At 41.6% G+C, this 17934-nt stretch overlaps 1 protein-coding gene across 5 annotated transcripts in view; it reads left to right on the top strand.

Annotated features, from left to right (window-relative positions):
* SPEF2 (sperm flagellar 2) overlaps positions 1-17934 on the top strand; it is a 175501-nt gene that overhangs the window by 16442 nt on the left and 141125 nt on the right. For all 5 annotated transcript variants that reach the window (XM_038744378.1, XM_038744380.1, XM_038744379.1 and 2 more), the window contains exons 2-4: positions 3173-3275; positions 14864-15116; positions 16010-16180. In XM_038744378.1, coding sequence (XP_038600306.1) covers positions 3173-3275; positions 14864-15116; positions 16010-16180 — 527 coding nt within the window. The remainder of the gene's footprint in view (positions 1-3172; positions 3276-14863; positions 15117-16009; positions 16181-17934) is intronic.

The following is a 17934-nucleotide window of genomic DNA, read 5'->3' as shown; positions in this document are numbered from 1 at the left end:
GAAGTGACTTGCCCAAAGTCACACAGCTGACAATTGGCGGAGCCCGGGTTTGAACCCACGACCTCTGACTCCAAAGCCCGGGCTCTTTTCCACTGAGCCATGCTGCTTCTCTATTTATCTATTTATTGAGAACTTACTGTGTTCAGAGCATTCATTCATTCAATTGTATTTATTGAGCGCTTACTGTGTGCAGAGCACTGTACTAAGCGCTTGGGAAGTACAAGTTGGCAACATATAGAGACGGTCCCTACCCAACAGTGGGCTCACAGTCTAGAAGTCTAGAGCACTGTACTAAGCACTTGGGAAAGTAGAAAAATAACAGAGTTGGTAGACATCTTCCCTGCCTACCAGGTGTTTCTTATGGATGATCCAGACCCCCAAAAAGATTTTTACACAAGTTGCTCAAGTAATTAAGTAAAAGTGGGGTGTATGTGTTTGATAGGCAGGTCTAGGATGGATCAGCAACAGAAGAACCAAACAAAATAAAACCACAAAACAGGTAGTGCATAAAGCCCCATACAACTTACGATGACCCACGTGACGCTAGCGGATATGGAGTGTGATGCAATGTGATGACATCACGATTCCACAAAGCTGCTTTATAGCAACAGCAATTGCTGCCAATTAAGATGGGAAAGGGAAAGGGTAGAAATGGCAGAGTGGATAGCGCATGAGCCCGGGAATCAGATGGTCATGGGTTCTATTCCTGGCTCCACCTCTTGTCTGCTGTGTGACCTTGAGCAAGTCACTTCACTTCTCTGTGCCTCAGTTACCTCGTCTGTAAAATGGAGATTGAGACTATGAGCCCCACGTGGGGTAGGGACTGGGTCTAACCCAATTTGCTTGTAATCTACCCGAGCACTTAGTACCGTGCCTGGCACACAGTAAGTTCTTAATGAATACCAGAATTATTATTATTATTTTTATTAAAGAGATGGGAAGACAGGAAATGAGGGTAAGGAGGAGAAACAAAGAAGACGGATATGATGGGGCTGGAGGAAGGAAAGGAAAGGGGAGAAAGGTAAAGGAAGTAAAGGAAAGAGAATTAATAAATCATTCCATGGTTTTAAGTGCTTGCTATGTGCAGAACATTGTACTAAACACTTAGGAATGTACAATCCAACAGAATTTAAGGAGCACCTTCCCCACCCATAACAAACTAGAGGATGAGTTCATAGTGTAGAGGAGTAGTAGAGAAGTGGGGAAGAGAAAGGAAAAGGAAAGGGAAGATAACATTTGCTGGAGATGGAAAAGAAGGGAGTAGAGGAAAGGAAGAGAGGAAAATTAGGGTGGGGGAAAGGAGGGAAGGCAAGGGGAGGAGTCAACAACGGCTACTCCACCTGGGGACCTTTGTCAGACAAGGGTGGGTGGGACTGACCCCCAAAAGGTCATGCTTTTGGTCCCCAGCTTCTGAGAGGGGATTCCCCCCCTTGAAACTGCTCTGACTGGGCAGTTTTCACTCTGTTCCATTAAAGCGGGAGTTTCCACCTGTAGTGGTTAGCAAGAAGTAAGACAATCACCCAATCACCCTCTCTCAATCAATCAATCAATCAATCGTATTTATTGAGCACTGTGTGCAGAGCACTGTACTAAGCGCTTGGGAAGTACAGTCTTAATCCCCATTTTACAGATGAGATAACTGAGGCACAGAGAAGTTAGGTGACTTGCCCAAAGTCACACAGCTGACAATTGGTGGAGCAGGGATTTGAACCCATGACCTCTGACTCCCAAGCCCGGGCTCTTTCCACTGAGCCACGCTGCTTCTCTAATCCCAGCACTTAACTTCTCTGTGCCTCAGTTACCTCATCTATAAAATGGGGATGAAGACTGGGAGCCCCCTGTGGGTCACCCTGATCACCTTGTATCCTCCCCAGAGCTTAGAACAGTGCTTTGCACATAGTAAGCACTTAATAAATGCCATCATTATTATTATTAAATGGCCAGAGCCTAGGGGTTAGGTGACCAGGGCTCCACCCACTTGCCTGCTGGGTGACCTTGGGCAAGTCACTTAACTCTTTTGTGCCACTCCTCATCTATGGACTATGGATTAAATACACTTTCTCCTTCCCTATGATGATGATGATGATTATATCTCTTTGTTACATGTTTCAAACACCATTCTAAGCACTGAGGTTGATGCAAGTTAATCGGGTTGGACATAGTCTCTGTCCCACATGGGACTCCCAGGCTAAGTAGGACGGAGAATAGGTATTGAATCCCCATTTTACAGTTGAGGAAACTGAGGCACAGAGAAGTTAAGTGACTTCCCCAAAGGCACACAGTAAGTAAACCAGCAAAGCTTAGATTAGAACCCAGGTCCACTGACTCCCAAGCCCATGGGATAGGGACTGTGTTTGACTTGAATATCTTTTCTTTACCCCAGCAGTTAGTATAGTCCTTAGCACATAATAAGGGCTGAACAAATATTATTCTGTTATTGTTATTATTATCATTATCATCATCTTCATCATTATAAGAACCATGTGTAGCTCCCAAGCCATAGCTTCCTGATACCTGATGTAGAACGTGAATACTTTTCAGTTATAAAAATTGTCCTTCGCTTTACCAGAAAATGTTACTTTGGCAATTTCATGAATTTCTGTTTCCCAGTTTGAGATATAAGTAATGTACTTTAATGGATATATGGGTTTTATGGATTTTTCAATAATATATGAATTTTGAAAAACATTAAAACAGCATTTTACATTAACATACTTTTTAAATTGCTTCTCAATTTCAAGTAATATTAATATTTACTCAAAAGGAAAGCCTCTCAAAATACCCACAGTATCCAGCCTCTTATTTTAACCTGAAGAATGACTTTTTTTGCAGGGGGGAGGGTTGCATTTTGTGTTTAAATTGTATTCAATTGGTCTGAAACAGCTGTTCTCTTCCCAAAGCTCCTTGGAGCTATTTTGCATTCCTCATGCTAGTTTGGAAGCTGAACAGGTAAGATTACACTACTAGCAGTTGCATGGAAAATTCAGTTTTGCTCCTGGCTATCAAAGATTAGTTCTTGTCCATGGATTGTTTTTCATATCCTCAGCAAACACATAAAATCCAAGTTGGGTTATTGCTCAACAGTTTCAAGTGAAATAAAGAAAATAAAAGGAAAGATTTTTATCTCTTTATATGACATCGAGTTCAAATATTTGTTTCTCTGTCATTTCAGATTCAAAGTCATTTGAAAAGGACTTTTCCACGGGCTATCTAATTGGAGAAGTTCTGAATAAATATGGCCTTCAGGAAGACTTTAAACAGTTTTCAGAAAGCAGGTAGGTGGATTTTTCACTCTCAAAAAGATAGGTTTAGCCTCCAAATATAACCATCACTCATTCATTCATTCAATCATATTTCTTGAGCGCTTACTGTGTGCAGAGCACTGTACTAAGCGTTTGGGAAGTACAAGTCGGCAACATATAAAGACGCTCCCTACCCAACTCTAAGAGCCTTTTCAAAACCTAAAGGAGATGGAGCCTAGCTCTTGCCAGCCTAGCTTTTTCTTTTGTCATTTGCGCTACCATCTATGTTATTTTGTGCTGCCAGCTCTCCTGGGTAGTAGAAGTAGCAATAGTATTTGATAAACACTTACTGTGTTCAGAGCACTGTGTTAAGCACTGAGAGAGAATTTGCAGGAGGGAATTAGACTTGGTCCCTCACCCTCAGTGGGTTCATAATTTGACCTGGTAAAGCGTTCTTTGTACATCCCCCAATAAACCTTTTTGGTACCTACCTCTAATAAGAAGATTTTGACATGTGAGGGAAAGAAGACTGGCCAGTGTTAGATGACTTATTTGCAAGCATGGTGACAGCAAAATCACAAGAGAGGAAATTTACGCAGTAACAATCAGCTTCTAATTACTGAGCTCAATTCTCACCTTTAAGCCCAGAGTGTCAGAAGCCTCAATTGATCAATCAGTCATATTTATTGGGTTTTTTCTTTGTGCAGAGCACTGTACTAAATGCTTGGGAGAGTAGAGTGTAGCAGAGTTGGTAGACGTGTTCTCTGCTCTCGACAAGCTTACACTCTAGAGGGAGAGACTCCCTTCACCCTCTTTCACAGCCTCCCCTCTATTCAGGATAAGGGTAGAACTGCTAGCAAATCCATTTGGAAGGAATGTTGGAGGGAGGAAAATTTTGTTCTCTTCACTTGAGAGCAAAAGTGAGATTTTGCCCCAGCACCAGTTCGAGGCCATGTGGCATTCAGGGTTTGGCAGGTAGGCTTTCTAATATGCTTTTGTTTTGTTTTGTTTTGTTGTCTGTCTCCCCCTTCTAGACTGCAAGTTCATTGTTGGGTAGGGACCGTCTCCATAAGTTGCCGACTTGTACTTCCCAAGCGCTTAGTACAGTTAGCGCTGTACAGCTAGCACTTCTCGTTTGCCAAACTATTTGCCAAACTATGTAAATAGCTGGCCAACACCTCTATCTTCAGGACTAATACCTGCTGCACTTATGAATGTATCCATAATTTATTCATTTATAATAATGTCCATCTCCCCATCTAGACCAAGTTCCCTGTGGACAGGGAATGTGTCTACCAACTCTGTTATATTGTACTTTTCCAAGCGTTTAGTACGGTGCTCTGCCCACAGTAAGGGCTCAGTAAGAATGATTGGTTAAGTGATTGATTGATTCCAGAGTTGGTGGGGCTGCTCTGGGAGTACGGATCATCTCTATGGATTTGATGTAAATTTATCTAGCCCAGAACTGCCTAGGAGGGACACCATGACATGGTTGCCATTTTGGGGGCTCAATATTGACTTGGTGGATTAGAATTCTGCCCCAGTAATGGCACCACTTTTCCTCTTTGGTTTTTCTATAGGTATTTCACTCTGGGCTTGGCTTTGGACAGGGTGGTTTTCAGGACCCTCTTTGGCATGAGGGTGTGGGGGTGGGAGGGGTTAGCCTCAGTTCTCTCATCTTTAAAATGGGAATTAAGACTCTGCGCACCATGTGAGACACAGATTGTGTCCAATCTTAGCTTGTATCTATTCCAGCTTTTCGTACAGTACTTGGCACATAGTAAGCGCTTACCAGGTACCACAGAAAAAATGTTTTAAGCAGCCTTTTCCCCCAGATGATTCCAGGATGCCATTTGGATTTTGCTATGCAGTGCCAAATAATGGTTCACAAAAGGGAACATGACTGTGCTCATTCCAAGAAGCACTGGGGAGTCAAATCTAGAGAAACAAGTTTTTTTGAACCTGCTGGCTTCTCTTCCCTTCAAGGTACACTCCTCTCTAGCTTGGCCTTGGAAATGTATGGAAGTCACAGCACTGGGGAGTATTTCTGCTTCGAGGAAGGGCTAGTCCTCACTGTCCTCACTTCCCTGTGAAGATAATTTCATGCCCCTATTTTATAATATCCCAGTCTATTAGAGTCAGGCTTATTAAATTAATTCTCCCAGGTCAACTCTGAGATATGCAACAACATGTCCTCTCCTTTCTCATAAGAGCAGAGGGAAGGAAAGTCTTCCTCTCTTCTTCAGGATTCTAGGTTTCAAATGAGGTTATACCTTGGGAGAATAGAATTGTTCCCTAGAAGATGGTGCCATGGGCTGCCATTTGCAATGCATTGCCCATACCCAGATCTTTCTGATATCTAACAGAGGATACTTGTGGGAGGGGACCAATGGCCTCTGTACTGTGAAAAAATTGTAGGGACAGTGTTCCAGCCTAGAGATTTATGCAGATTCAATTTGGGGGGTCTGATCTGGCTCGGCCCATGCCTTTCTCACCCTGCATCTGATAGGTTTGACCAATTTGAAGGATTGGGTCACCCGAACCCTGAATTTTAAGTGCTGCCAGCATGACAGGATAGTTATGACACTGGTCCCTGCTTTGTATCTATTACATTCCCCCAAGAGCCTAGTAAAGTGATCAGCACACAGCAAACACTCAATAAGCACGGCGTAGTGTTCATATTCCAACAGAAGCAGCCATGAGATTCACTGGGTAAGATGCAAGGTGAAATACATATTTACATACTCTTTGTTTAGGTTTTTGAAATGGGAGATAAAGATCCCCAAAACATGTAAATGTGCATTTTGCTCCCTCCCTCCTTCACCTTCTTTGCCTCCGTGGGAGCCGAGCAGTGGGAAAAGCTGTAGATTGTTTAAACCCCACACAACTTGGCTTGTGCCCATTCAACCCGGTAACCACCTTCCCTGATGACACTGGCTTGGGGCCCCCTGGACCATCTCAGTCCTCTACAGACTGCTCTGTGCCAGTGACTCCATCCTTGGCCTTCTTCTTCCCCTCATATGAAATTTTGTGCCATTGTCTGCAAGCCAGAGTAAGGAGAATACATTCTCTCTCTTCCCCTAAATGTCAACAAAGGCAGTCCCCCATGGAAAAAGAGTAACCCCTTCTGTTCCTCAGGGATAGCGGGGCTAATCTTTTGTAATAGTGAGAGTATTTCTTATGTGTTTACTGTGTGCAGAACACTGTACTAAGTCCTGGTAGAGAATATGTAGATGGGAATTAGACAAGGACCCTGTCCCCATTTCTTTAACTTCATAAAGTATCCCATTCATTCATTCATTAATTCAATTGCATTTTTTGAGCACTTTGTGGAGAGCACTGTACTGAATGCTTGGGAGGATACACAATAACAATAAACAGATGCATTCCCTGCCTATAATGAGCTTAGAGTCTAGAAGGGTAGACAGACATTAAAATAAATAAATTACAGATAGGTACATAAATGCTGTAAATTTGAGGAAACCATTTTTAGATTCCATCAGTTTTTTGGCAGCTTTATTCACGTGATTGGCCTGGGTACCTGTTTAGGGAATCTTTCATTGCTCTGGACTTAGAACTCTTCATGCTGAAGGTGACTTTCATTCATCAGTGAAAATTAATCATCACTACATCACTATCTTCATCTGCAGTTTGAATTATTGAATTCCTAGTCACAGAATTCTCCTTTTGAAGATACTCCTTTTGAGGGTGGAAAGAGGGCAGCTTATAAACAAAATGAAGATAAAATGTATCTAGATGGGAAGAGCCTACTAATACTAACTTGGTTATATCGTACTCCTCCAAGTGCTTAGTACAGAGCTCTGCACACAGTAAGTGCTCAGTAAATGCCACTGATACCACAACGCTTGAATGAAGAGTTTTTTTGCTGCCCCTTGGAGATCAAGGGAGAGAGATTTATTCCCATGGTAAATCAGGAGCTGACATCCATTTCTCAGGGAGTATTATACACTCCTTGAGAGGTCATCATTTGCATCATAGACTCTCTCTCTAGAGTAAAGAAATCTCAAAGGTTTCACTTGTTCATAAACAACTGTTTAAGACGGCCCACGGGGCCTAGTGAAGCTACTCCAAACTTCTAGAATATTTTAGGATTGTTAAATGTTTGAATGAGGGCAGTACTGAAGTAGGCAATTACCTACCTTTTTTTTTAAGGAGGTCATGATATCCCAGAAGACCAGTTACATCCTACACAATTAGGGTTGTTGTCATCAATCCAAAAGTGGAATTACTTGGTTACTCTCAGCAGCAGAGGATAAATAAGCATCAAACCTACTGCCTCATTCACTGTTTGAAGATCAGCAGGTCTTCCATGTGGGCATTACCTGGCATATCCTTCTGGAAGGTCTTGACTGTATTCTCTGCCAAAATGGATAAAAGCCCAGAATTCTTACCCACTCAAAAATAGCATACAGGATCAACCCTGGAGATATAAGATAGAATGGAAAGGAATCCTTTTCATACTTTTCAGGTTATCCTCTTCCAAACTTTAAATTTATGGAAATCCTGGCTCCAATATTCTCACAATGGGGATAAACACCTAGTTCTCCCAGTGATTCACTATTCAATTTGATTTACTATTTCCTTAGGACTCGATGAATTTGGTCTCAATTCTCCTGCCTCTGATCCCTATCTTCCTTCCTTCTTCCCGCCTATAGCTCCTTCCTCCTTCAAATCTTCCAGACCGCAGCTCTTTCCATCGTCAAAATCTTTCAGAAACCCCACCTCTTCCAGGAAGATTTCCCCAACTGATTTTCCTTGACCCCCAAGTCACCTTCTCCCATTTCATTAATTCATTCGTTCAGTAGTATTTATTGAGTATTTATTGAGCACTTACTGTGCGCAGGGCACTGTACTGAGCACTTGGAAAGTGTAATTCAGCAACAGAGAAAATCCCTGCCCACAACAGGCTTACAGTCTAGAAGGGGGGAGACAGATATCAAAAGAAGTAAACAGGAATCAGTAGCATCAATATAAATAAATAGGATAATAATAAGATGTGTACATACATATTCTATTTATTTGTATTGGTGCTATTGATTCCTGTTTACTTCTTTTGATATCTGTCTCCCCCCTTCTAGACTGTAAGCCTGTTGTGGGCAGGGATTGTCTCTATTGCAAAGGGAGCGAGTCAGGGCGATGGGGAGGGGAGAGGGAGCTGAAGAAGAGGGGGGCTTAGTCTGGGAAGGCCTTTTGGAGGAGGTGAGCCTTTAGTAGGGCTTTAATAACTCAGCACCTTTGAACTACCTCCTGTAACAGTTTTATACACATACATTTACAAACTATGCTATTTAAACAATCTTCCCCCTCTTTTCAAATTATTATGTCCCTGACTTCCCAACTAAATTGTAAACTCCTTGAGGGCAGGGATCATGTCTTCTATCTCTAGCAGCACGTATACAGTATACAGTATCAGTCAATCAATCCATCAGTTAATAGAGAAGCAGCTTGGCCTAGTGGATATAGCACAAGCCTAGGAGTTAGAAGGACCTGGGTTCTAATCCCATCTCTGCCACTTGTCTGCTGTTGACTTGGGCAAGTCACTTCTCTGTGCCTCAGTTACTTCAGCTGTAAAATGAGGGTTAAGACTGTGAACCCCTCATGGGACATGGACTGTAACCAACATGACTAGCCTTTATCTACCCCAGCGTTAAATTCATTCATTCATTCAATTGTATTTATTGAGCGCTTACTGTGTGCAGAGCACTGTACTAAGCGCTTGGGAAGTACAAGTTGGCAACACATAGAGACGGTCCCTACGCAACAGTGGGCTCACAGTCTAGAATGCAGTGCCTGATGCATGGTATGCACCTAACAAATACCAGCAAAAAGCATTCATCAGTGGTCTTTCTTGAGCCTTTATTACATGTAGAGCACTGTACCTTAAGCCCTGGGAGTGTACAGTGCAATAGTGTTGGTGCACATAGTAAGCATTCAGGATATACTTTGTTTCCCAAAGAAGACTAGAAGCCCTCTTATTCCCATGATCCCTTTCACTTGAGGAGAACCCTCTTAATAATAATAATAATGATGGCATTTATTAAGCACTTACTATGTGCAAAGCACTGTTCTAAGTGCTGGGGAGGTTACAAGGTGATCAGGTTGTCCCATGGGGGGCTCACAGTCTTAATCCCCATTTTACAGATGAGGTAACCAAGGCACAGAGAAGGTAAGTGACTTGCCCAAAGTCACACAGCTGACAATTGGCAGAACCAGGATTTGAACCCATTACCTCTGACTCCAAAGCCCGTGCTCTTTCCACTGAGCCACGCTGCTTCTCTTCTCTCTCTTCTCTTCCATGTCACTATAACAACCCTGGGATTAAGTGCTTAGTACAGTGCTCCACACACTGTAAGCCCTCAATAAATATGATTGAATGAATAAATTAAAGTGGTTCCTTCATCACTTATCTCCTAGTTCAAGAAAGCCTCTTTTTCTCCTGTTTAGGGATTTGACTGGTTTCAAGTAGCCTTCCTTAGTGTACAACCACTAACCTATTCATGAGATAGGTTAGTGGTTGTACACTAAAGAAGACACTCTTTTTTCCCACAAAAAGCAAACCCCAAGTACATTCTTCTTCAAGTGTTTGTATAATTTGCATTTTTTCACATATCCTCTGCCCCAAACTCTTTAAATTTCTGTGCTTTTAACTGTTGCTCTGTCCTTACCCAATGAACCACTGATTCACAACTCATCCACAGTCACACCTTTGGTGATTGTTCATTTTCATTTTCGTACATGCTCCAATCCCTTTAGCTATGACCCGTATCTGGAAATCTCCCCCGTTTGTGTCAGTTTGACTTGACTGCACCTGCATGTCAAGTTTCAGGACAGAATGTCCTAACTAGTTTTATAATTCAGTTCGAGAACCCGATGTTCAGCTAAGTTCATTCTTCCGTTCAAATAATGATAGCATTTTGACTCTTAATTAGACTTCTATTCCCAGCCTCTGTTTCCCTATAGTGGATGTAAAATTATATTTTAAGTACCCATTTTTGAACATGTGTCAGCCTTGGATGCCCAAATAACAGCCTGCCAAAGTGCCATGTCTGCCTGTATTGAAATACTTTGTTTACTGCCAGACATATTTTCTGTTTCTACACAACATCAGCACTCTGATTCCTTGAGCAACAGAAAGGTGCACACGGTTGTGCCTTGCAGCTTGCCCGAGAAAAACATTCCCATTCAGCTTGCTGTTAAATGGCATCTGACTATATTTTCAAGGAGAAACAACGTAGTCTATTGGAAAGAACAGGGAGTCAGAGGACCTGCGTTCTAATCCCAGATCTGCCACGTACCTGCTGTATTACCTTGGGTTAGTCACTTATCATCTCTGTGCCTCTGCTTTTTCATCTCTAAAATTGGGCTCTAATAACTCTTATCCCTCCTACTGAGTCTGAGAGCCTCATGTGGTACAGGGACTGTGACAGTCCTGATTATCTTCTATCTACTATCTAGTGCAGTGCTTTCTCCTGGCCTGGAATGCCCTCCCTCCGCACATCTGCCAAACTAGCTCTCTTCCTCCCTTCAAAGCCCTACTGAGAGCTCACCTCCTCCAGGAGGCCTTCCCACACTGAGCCCCCTTTTTTCCTCTCCTCCTCCCCATCACCCCTGCCCTATCTCCTTCCCTGCCCCTCAGCCCTTGTACATATTTGTATAGATTTATTACTCTATTTTACTTGCACAAATTTACTATTCTATTTATTTTGTTAATGATGTGCACACAGCTTTAATTCTATTTGTTCTGACGATTTTGTCACCTGTCTACATGTTTTGTTTTGCTGTCTGTCTCCCCTTTCTAGACTGTGAGCCCGTTGCTGGGTAGGGACCTGCTCTATATGTTGCTGACTTGTACTTCCCAAGCGCTTAGTACAGTGCTCTGCACACAGTAAGCACTCAATAAATACGATTGAATGAATGAATGAATGCTTGGCATATAGCAAGTGCTTAACAAATACCATTACAAAAATATCACTGCTTATAATACCAGTGCCTAACAAATAATCGTAGCTTTGCCACTTCTCTGCTGTGTGACCTTGGGCAAATCACTTTACTTCTCTCTGCCTCAGTTACCTCATCTATAAAATGGTGATTGAGACTGTGAGCACAGCTTGGGACAGGGACTGTGTCCAGCCTGACTTGCTCGTACCCACCCCAGTGCTTAGTACAGTGCCTGGCACATAGAAAGTGCTTAACAAATATGATAATAATAATAAAATACCATTAATTATAATAATAAGGGAGTGAGGGATATTGGCCATTTCTGAATGGGACACATCTAGTGAGAGGTTAAAACAATTAGCTTACATAAAGTAAGAGGAGTTTGTGAGTAGCACTTTTTACATAATGGAAAGACTGAAAAGTAAGAGCTAGAAATCTTGTAGCAGTTTTTTTTTAGCAGTAAAACAGAATCTCCAGGCAAGATTCTGAATTGGATTGGAAATCTGCCCCCACTAGGATCTGGCTCTGGACACTTGCAGTCCTCAGTTTCCCTCAATCTTCCGGACATCTTGCCTGGACTTGGGGACTGTTATAGTTTTCCACCCAAGGCAGGTGCCCAATACAGGTCTCCACATATAGAATAGGCTGACAATACAGTGCTTCACGCATTGTAGGAACTTGGTACAGGGCTTTGCACAGAGTAAGTGTCGAGTACAATGCCATGCACACAGGGGAGATACCCAATAAGTATCGATGAAAATGATGGAACTCCCCTAAAGCCATTTTACATCAAGGGAGGAAGGAGTCTATAAAAAATTAAAAGAAAAAGCCACTTGATTGCCAATTGTCAATCAGGTGGCTGTATTCCACAGAATAAGCAATACGTAGACTTTTAAATCATTGGTTATAACTGAATGGTACAATCCCCGCTCAACTTTTAGGCCTGTCTGTGTAGAACTAAGGCATAAAAAGAGATTTGTTTCCCAAAGGGTGACCTCTTTTTTTTAATAGTATTTGTTAAGCCCTTACTATTTGCCAGGCATTGTACTAAGTGCTGGAGTAGATACAAGCTAATCAGGTTGGCCACAGTCCTTGTCCCATATAGGACTCAGAGTCTTAATTCCCATTTTAATGACGAGGGAACTGAGGCACAGAGGGGGTGGAGCCGGAATTAGAACCCAGGTCCTTTTGACTCCCAGTCCCATGATCTATCCATTAGGCCAAGCTGCTTCTCGGGAAATATTATTTTCAGAAAGCATTCTTGCCCTCCCTCTGACCTATTACCCTCTGGGTTGGAACTCCTTCTCCTTTCATATCCTGTGGACCATTTCTCTCCCCCATTTTCAAAGGCTTACTAAAAGTATATCTGCTCCAAAGGTCTTTCCCGACTAAGGCCACAGTAAGCTCACTGTGGGCAGGAAATGTGCCTGTCTATTGTTATTATTGTTGTATTGTACTCTCCCAAGTGCTTAGTACCGTGCTCTGCACACAGTAAGTGCTCAATAAATGCAATTGAAGGATTGAACTTCCTTGTCTTAACCCTACTTTCTACATCACTCATGCACTTGGGTCTGTTCCCTGAAGTACTCTGATATTCACCCCCTGCCCCGCATCCAGCTCCACAGCATTTAAGTACAGATCCATCTGTAATTTATTTTAATGTCTGTCTCCCCCTCCACTCCGAAAGTTCCTTACGGACAGCATTTGTCTATCCCTGCTCTTTTGTATTGTACTCTTCCACGCACATAATACTGTGCTTTGCACACAGTAAGCAAATAAATTACGTTGATTGACTCACTGCCCCTGAAACCAGTTACTTGCCACAGCTGCTTCATGTGAGCTCAAGTCACCCTGACTCTGAACTTGTCAAGTACTGATGAATAGTCCTGCTGGTTATTTCAGTCTTTAGAGGAGGTAAATGAGGAGGAAAAGAGAGGGAGGAGATTGCATCAGTCCTAGAATTGAGTCTGAAGAGAGGGGGTCGGGACAGGCAGGGAGAGAGCACTTAGAGAAACTCTACGTCAAACTTCCCTTTTGTCCACAGCAACCATTTTCCTCATTTTTCTTTCTTTTGAACCATAGGTTCTGAAAGGTTGAAACCAGGGCTTAAAATGGCATGTCTGTATCCTGAGTCAATCAGGTGGCCCGGGATACAAACATGTCACTTTTAAGCCCTGGTTTCAACCCTTTAAACTGAATGCTAATCAAATGAGGCCAGGAACAGATGCTGGGCCATTACTGGATCAGTCCAGTGAGTAGTGCATCCATGCTAATATTCTGTCTCCAACAGGGGCATCGAGGTTCTTGGAGAAACCGTTTTTAAGGTTGCCCTCATGGACATGAAACAGAGTCCCATGGAACGAGGGTTTTTTTGTATATATTTTTCATCTAGCTAGGAACTATACAAGCAAATAACACAATGTGCTTTCCTCATTGAGAAATAGCTGATGTGAAAGTTTGGTAAATCATAAATGAGAATGATTATTAGTGAGTTCCCAATGTCTCTTAAAAATATCATTTGGAATTGGAAAGGAAGATTATTTGCAGTTAATTAAATGGAAAGCTTGAAAAGGAGGCCTGGTGATCCCCTCTATAGTTTTACTTGGGGTAGACACATTCAAGACAAAATTCCTCCCCACATAGATGCCTCTCTGCTCTGCTTTCAGAATTTTACCACGCTGCTTTGGAAGTAACCTCCTCAAGGGCAGGGAATGTGTCTATCTATTGCATTATACTCTCCCAAGCGTTTAGTACAGTGCCCTGCACACAGGAAGTTCTCAGTAAATACCACTGACTGATTGACTGACTGAAAGAGAATAGGACCCTTCCTGTTCCAGAAACAATTGAACAGAGGAACGTCACTGGGGAGAGATTTTTCCTTATTGACCGTTGGAGAGAATACTATCGAGCATTAGGGAAAGTTTTTATTCCCCTAAATCCAGAACGTAATATCATTTGTTTCCCAGTCGTACAGGGTCAAATTGAGCCTATTAATGGAAGTGAAGTATTGAATGAAATCATCTGTTCTTAAAGAATTAAGAATGCATTTTGACCCTGTTAAAGTTTGAAAGGTTCAGAGTTGAGTTTTCAAAGTAAGGCTAGCCATCACATTTGGCAGAGCCTATGTAGAGACTTTTCTAAAGCTCTATAGCAATTTGCCTTGTTATATTTCTTTAAAGTTAATGGGCATTCTTTAAAGATGATGGGCATTTCAACAGCAATTTTTCATCACTTGTGTGTTGATTTTTATTTTAAACTAAAATTATGGCTGTCACCTTACTGAAGAGCACATTCACATTTCTGTGCTCCCTTTTCATAGAAATTACTCTAAATCACACTTTAAAAATGGGTGCATTTTTTAACCTACTCTGTGTGAAACTAATACTTTTAATATCAAGGCTTCAAGAGAAAACTCTTGCTAGAGTGAAGTAGATATGGAAAATATAAGCCCCAAGTGGCATTTTAAATTATGAGTGGGTTCAGGAAGAAATAGAATCTTTCAAAGACTGTAAGATAATATGTAATATTATGAAAATACTTATGCTTTTTGAGCTTGAATAAGTTTTGGATTGAAACTCAAAGTTGTAATCACTAATAGTCTCTTTTGAGTATTTGTACACTGAAAAGGTACACAGGTGACAATAATGTTTTTTAACACCTAGGGTTACACATTCAAAACTGAATAATTTTACTCGCTTGGAACCCACACTTCAACTCTTGGGCGTGCAGTTTGATGAGAATGTGGCCCAAAACATCATGACAGAAAAACACGGGTCGGCCACCAAGCTCCTTTACCAAATGTACATTGCGCTCCAAAAAAAGAAAAAATCTGGGCTAACGGGGGTAGCTATGCAAACAATGAGACCTGCGGGACCTGCCAAACTCCAAGGCATTAGAAGTGAGTTGTATCGAGAGGTAGGTACCTGAGAAGGTCATGATTTGTTCCTTTCTCGTGGAAAATGGTGCTGCTGAATGTGATACGAAAGGTAATGGGAAAAAAACTTTGGCAGTTCTATAGCTGAGATCCCATCCAGGTGAGGAACCGGAGATCTTTCTATTGACCAGCTTTCTCGTTATGTGGATTCTTCTTTTTTTCTTTCTGATCTAGGTAATTTTGAAAATAAAATCTAGTGCATTTTTAAAATTTTGAAATATGAAGTGTTTATAGAAAGAACAGAAAAAAGCATTTGCCAATTTTACCATACAAAAATGAATGTAAAATCACCTCAGTACCCTTACGTGAAAAGCAGGCCAAAGTCCGGAATATAGCCATAATATCTATAGGAGAAAAATATTTTGTGGACCAGAAACCACATCTGAGTAGATTTTATTTATTTTAGATTTATTTTCTGTTGATAAATAATCAATATTTTAAAACTGTTATCAAGTGACTAATAATATCAATAATAATAATAATAATGATGGCATTTATTAAGCACTTACTATGTGCAAAGCACTGTTCTAAGTGCTGGGGAGGTTACAAGGAGATCAGGTTGTCCCACCGGGCGGCTCAGAGTCTTACTCTCCATTTTACAGATGAGGGAACTGAGGCACAGAGAAGTTAAATGACTTGTCCAAAGTCACACAGCTGACAATTGGCAGAGCCGGGATTCGAACCCATGACCCGACTCCAAAGCCTGTGCTCTTTCCACTGATCCATGCTGCTTCTCTAGTAAGATGGATAAGCATACTTCAAATGTATCACTGCAGAGTCCCATTTTAACTTTAATGTAAAATTTTGTTTGTGGTGAAAGTCACTTTAAACCAATCTGTTTTCAACTGAGGTGTATTTTGAAATATTTATTTAGCGACTTAAAAACTTGATGCCTCGCGAGACTGATTTGAGTCTGAAGCAGGTTTCAGTAGAGTTTGAACAGAAATGTAAACACATGGAAGAAAAAGTTACTCGCATGCATTTTGAAAAACTCCAAAAAATGCAAAAAATAAAGGAGGAACAAAGAGTTCAAGATATTGAAAAGGTATTGTAAAACAAATTTTCCCAAATGTTCATTTTCTCCGGTATTAACCTTGTTCCCACTGCATCATCTGCCATGATTTCTTGCCTCTCCACTAATGCTTACAAAGAATGTTAATGTTAAGATGAATATGGACTTGTTAATGTAGAAAATGCCAATTTGACCCTGTACCTCAATTGCGTAGTCCCTTCCTGCTTCTAGCTAAACACTTTTCTCTAAGGGTAGATGACTGGTTGGGATTGCGGATCATTTTTTCTCAAGCTGGATATACACGCTTCTGTTTTGGCTGCGGCTACTACTACTACTGTTCCTCTTATTAGAGAAGAAACAAATGTAGGACTGTTACCTCTTCTGGCTCAGATGCGGTGGCAGAATCAGTGAGACTCCTGACAGTGCAAGTCTCTTTCAGCACCATGCATTTATGGCTTTTATTTCTCACATTCTAGGAGAACTGTATGAATATTCTAATTTGACAAAAAAAAAAAGGTTTTATGTGTTCATTTAATGCCTTTTGTTACATGCTCTTCTTGCTTTCAATTTTCACAAAACACTTGCTTCAGTTTTATATTAGAGGCCGGTAGTGAAGTAGTGATTTTTATACATGGATATACAGCTGCTCATGGCCATTTTGGTCTCTCAATCTCTGGACAGCTGGAAGGGTATGGTACTCTGTACTGTTCTACAGAAGGCAGCATTTTCACTGGGCCAAAGTCCTTGAGCTCATTCCCAATCCTGGCCCGAGTCTCCAGTAATCCACAATGGGGGGATCTGCCTTAGTGAGTGGCCATTTTGTCCCTAAAACCATTTGTCCCTAAAACCATTCATTCATTCATTCATTCAATCATATTTATTGAGCGCTTACTGTATGCAGAGCACTGTACTAAGTGCTTGGGAAGTACAAGTTGGCAACATATAGAGACAGTCCCTACCCAACAGTGGGCTCACAGTCTAGAAGGGGGAGACAGAGAACAAAACAAAACATATTAACAAAATAAAATAAGTAGAATAAATATGTACAAGTAAAATAAATAGAGTAATAAATACGCACAAACATATTCTAGAAACCATCCCACAGTCTAGGAGCAGTACTCTCCCCATACTTCAAAACCTTATTGAAGCCACACCAGCGCTTAGAACAGTGCTTGGCACATAGTAAGTGCTTAACAATGTGAGACCACTGTTGAGTAGGGACTGCCTCTATATGTTGCCAACTTGTACTTCCCAAGCACTTAGTACAGTGCTCTGCACACAGTAAGCACTCAATAAATATGATTGATTGATTGAAATACCAAAATTATTATTAGTATTATCTCCAAGAGGCCTTCCTTGACCAAAGACTCCTTTCCTCTTCTCCCACTCCCTTCTGTCACCCTGACTTGCTCCCTTTATTCATCCCCTCTCCCAGCCCCCCAGCACTTATGTACATATCTGTAATTTATTTATTTGTATTAATGTCTGTCTCCCCCTCTAAACTGTAAGCTCATTGTGGGTGGGGAATGTGTCTATTACTGTATTGTACTCTCCCAAGTTCCCTCTCAGGGTCACACCTGGAGAGTTTCCACTCAGTACTCTACCAGTCTTGACTATGGGAAGGAGAGTCAAGCAAAGGCCTACCCATTCCTAGCTAGAGCAGTGGCTAGTGAGTGGAAGGCAATCTGCTACAAGTCAAAACTCACCTGTACCGGGCAGCAGCGGCTTGGGAGAGAGTTGAGAACGGAGACTCAAGTTTACTGTGTGGAAGAAGGCAGTGGTAAACC

Source organism: Tachyglossus aculeatus, chromosome 3 (assembly GCF_015852505.1).
Source record: "Tachyglossus aculeatus isolate mTacAcu1 chromosome 3, mTacAcu1.pri, whole genome shotgun sequence".
Classification (NCBI taxonomy): domain Eukaryota; kingdom Metazoa; phylum Chordata; class Mammalia; order Monotremata; family Tachyglossidae; genus Tachyglossus; species Tachyglossus aculeatus.
Note: the sequence above shows the minus strand (reverse complement) of the source record. Positions and strands in the feature narration are given on the sequence as shown.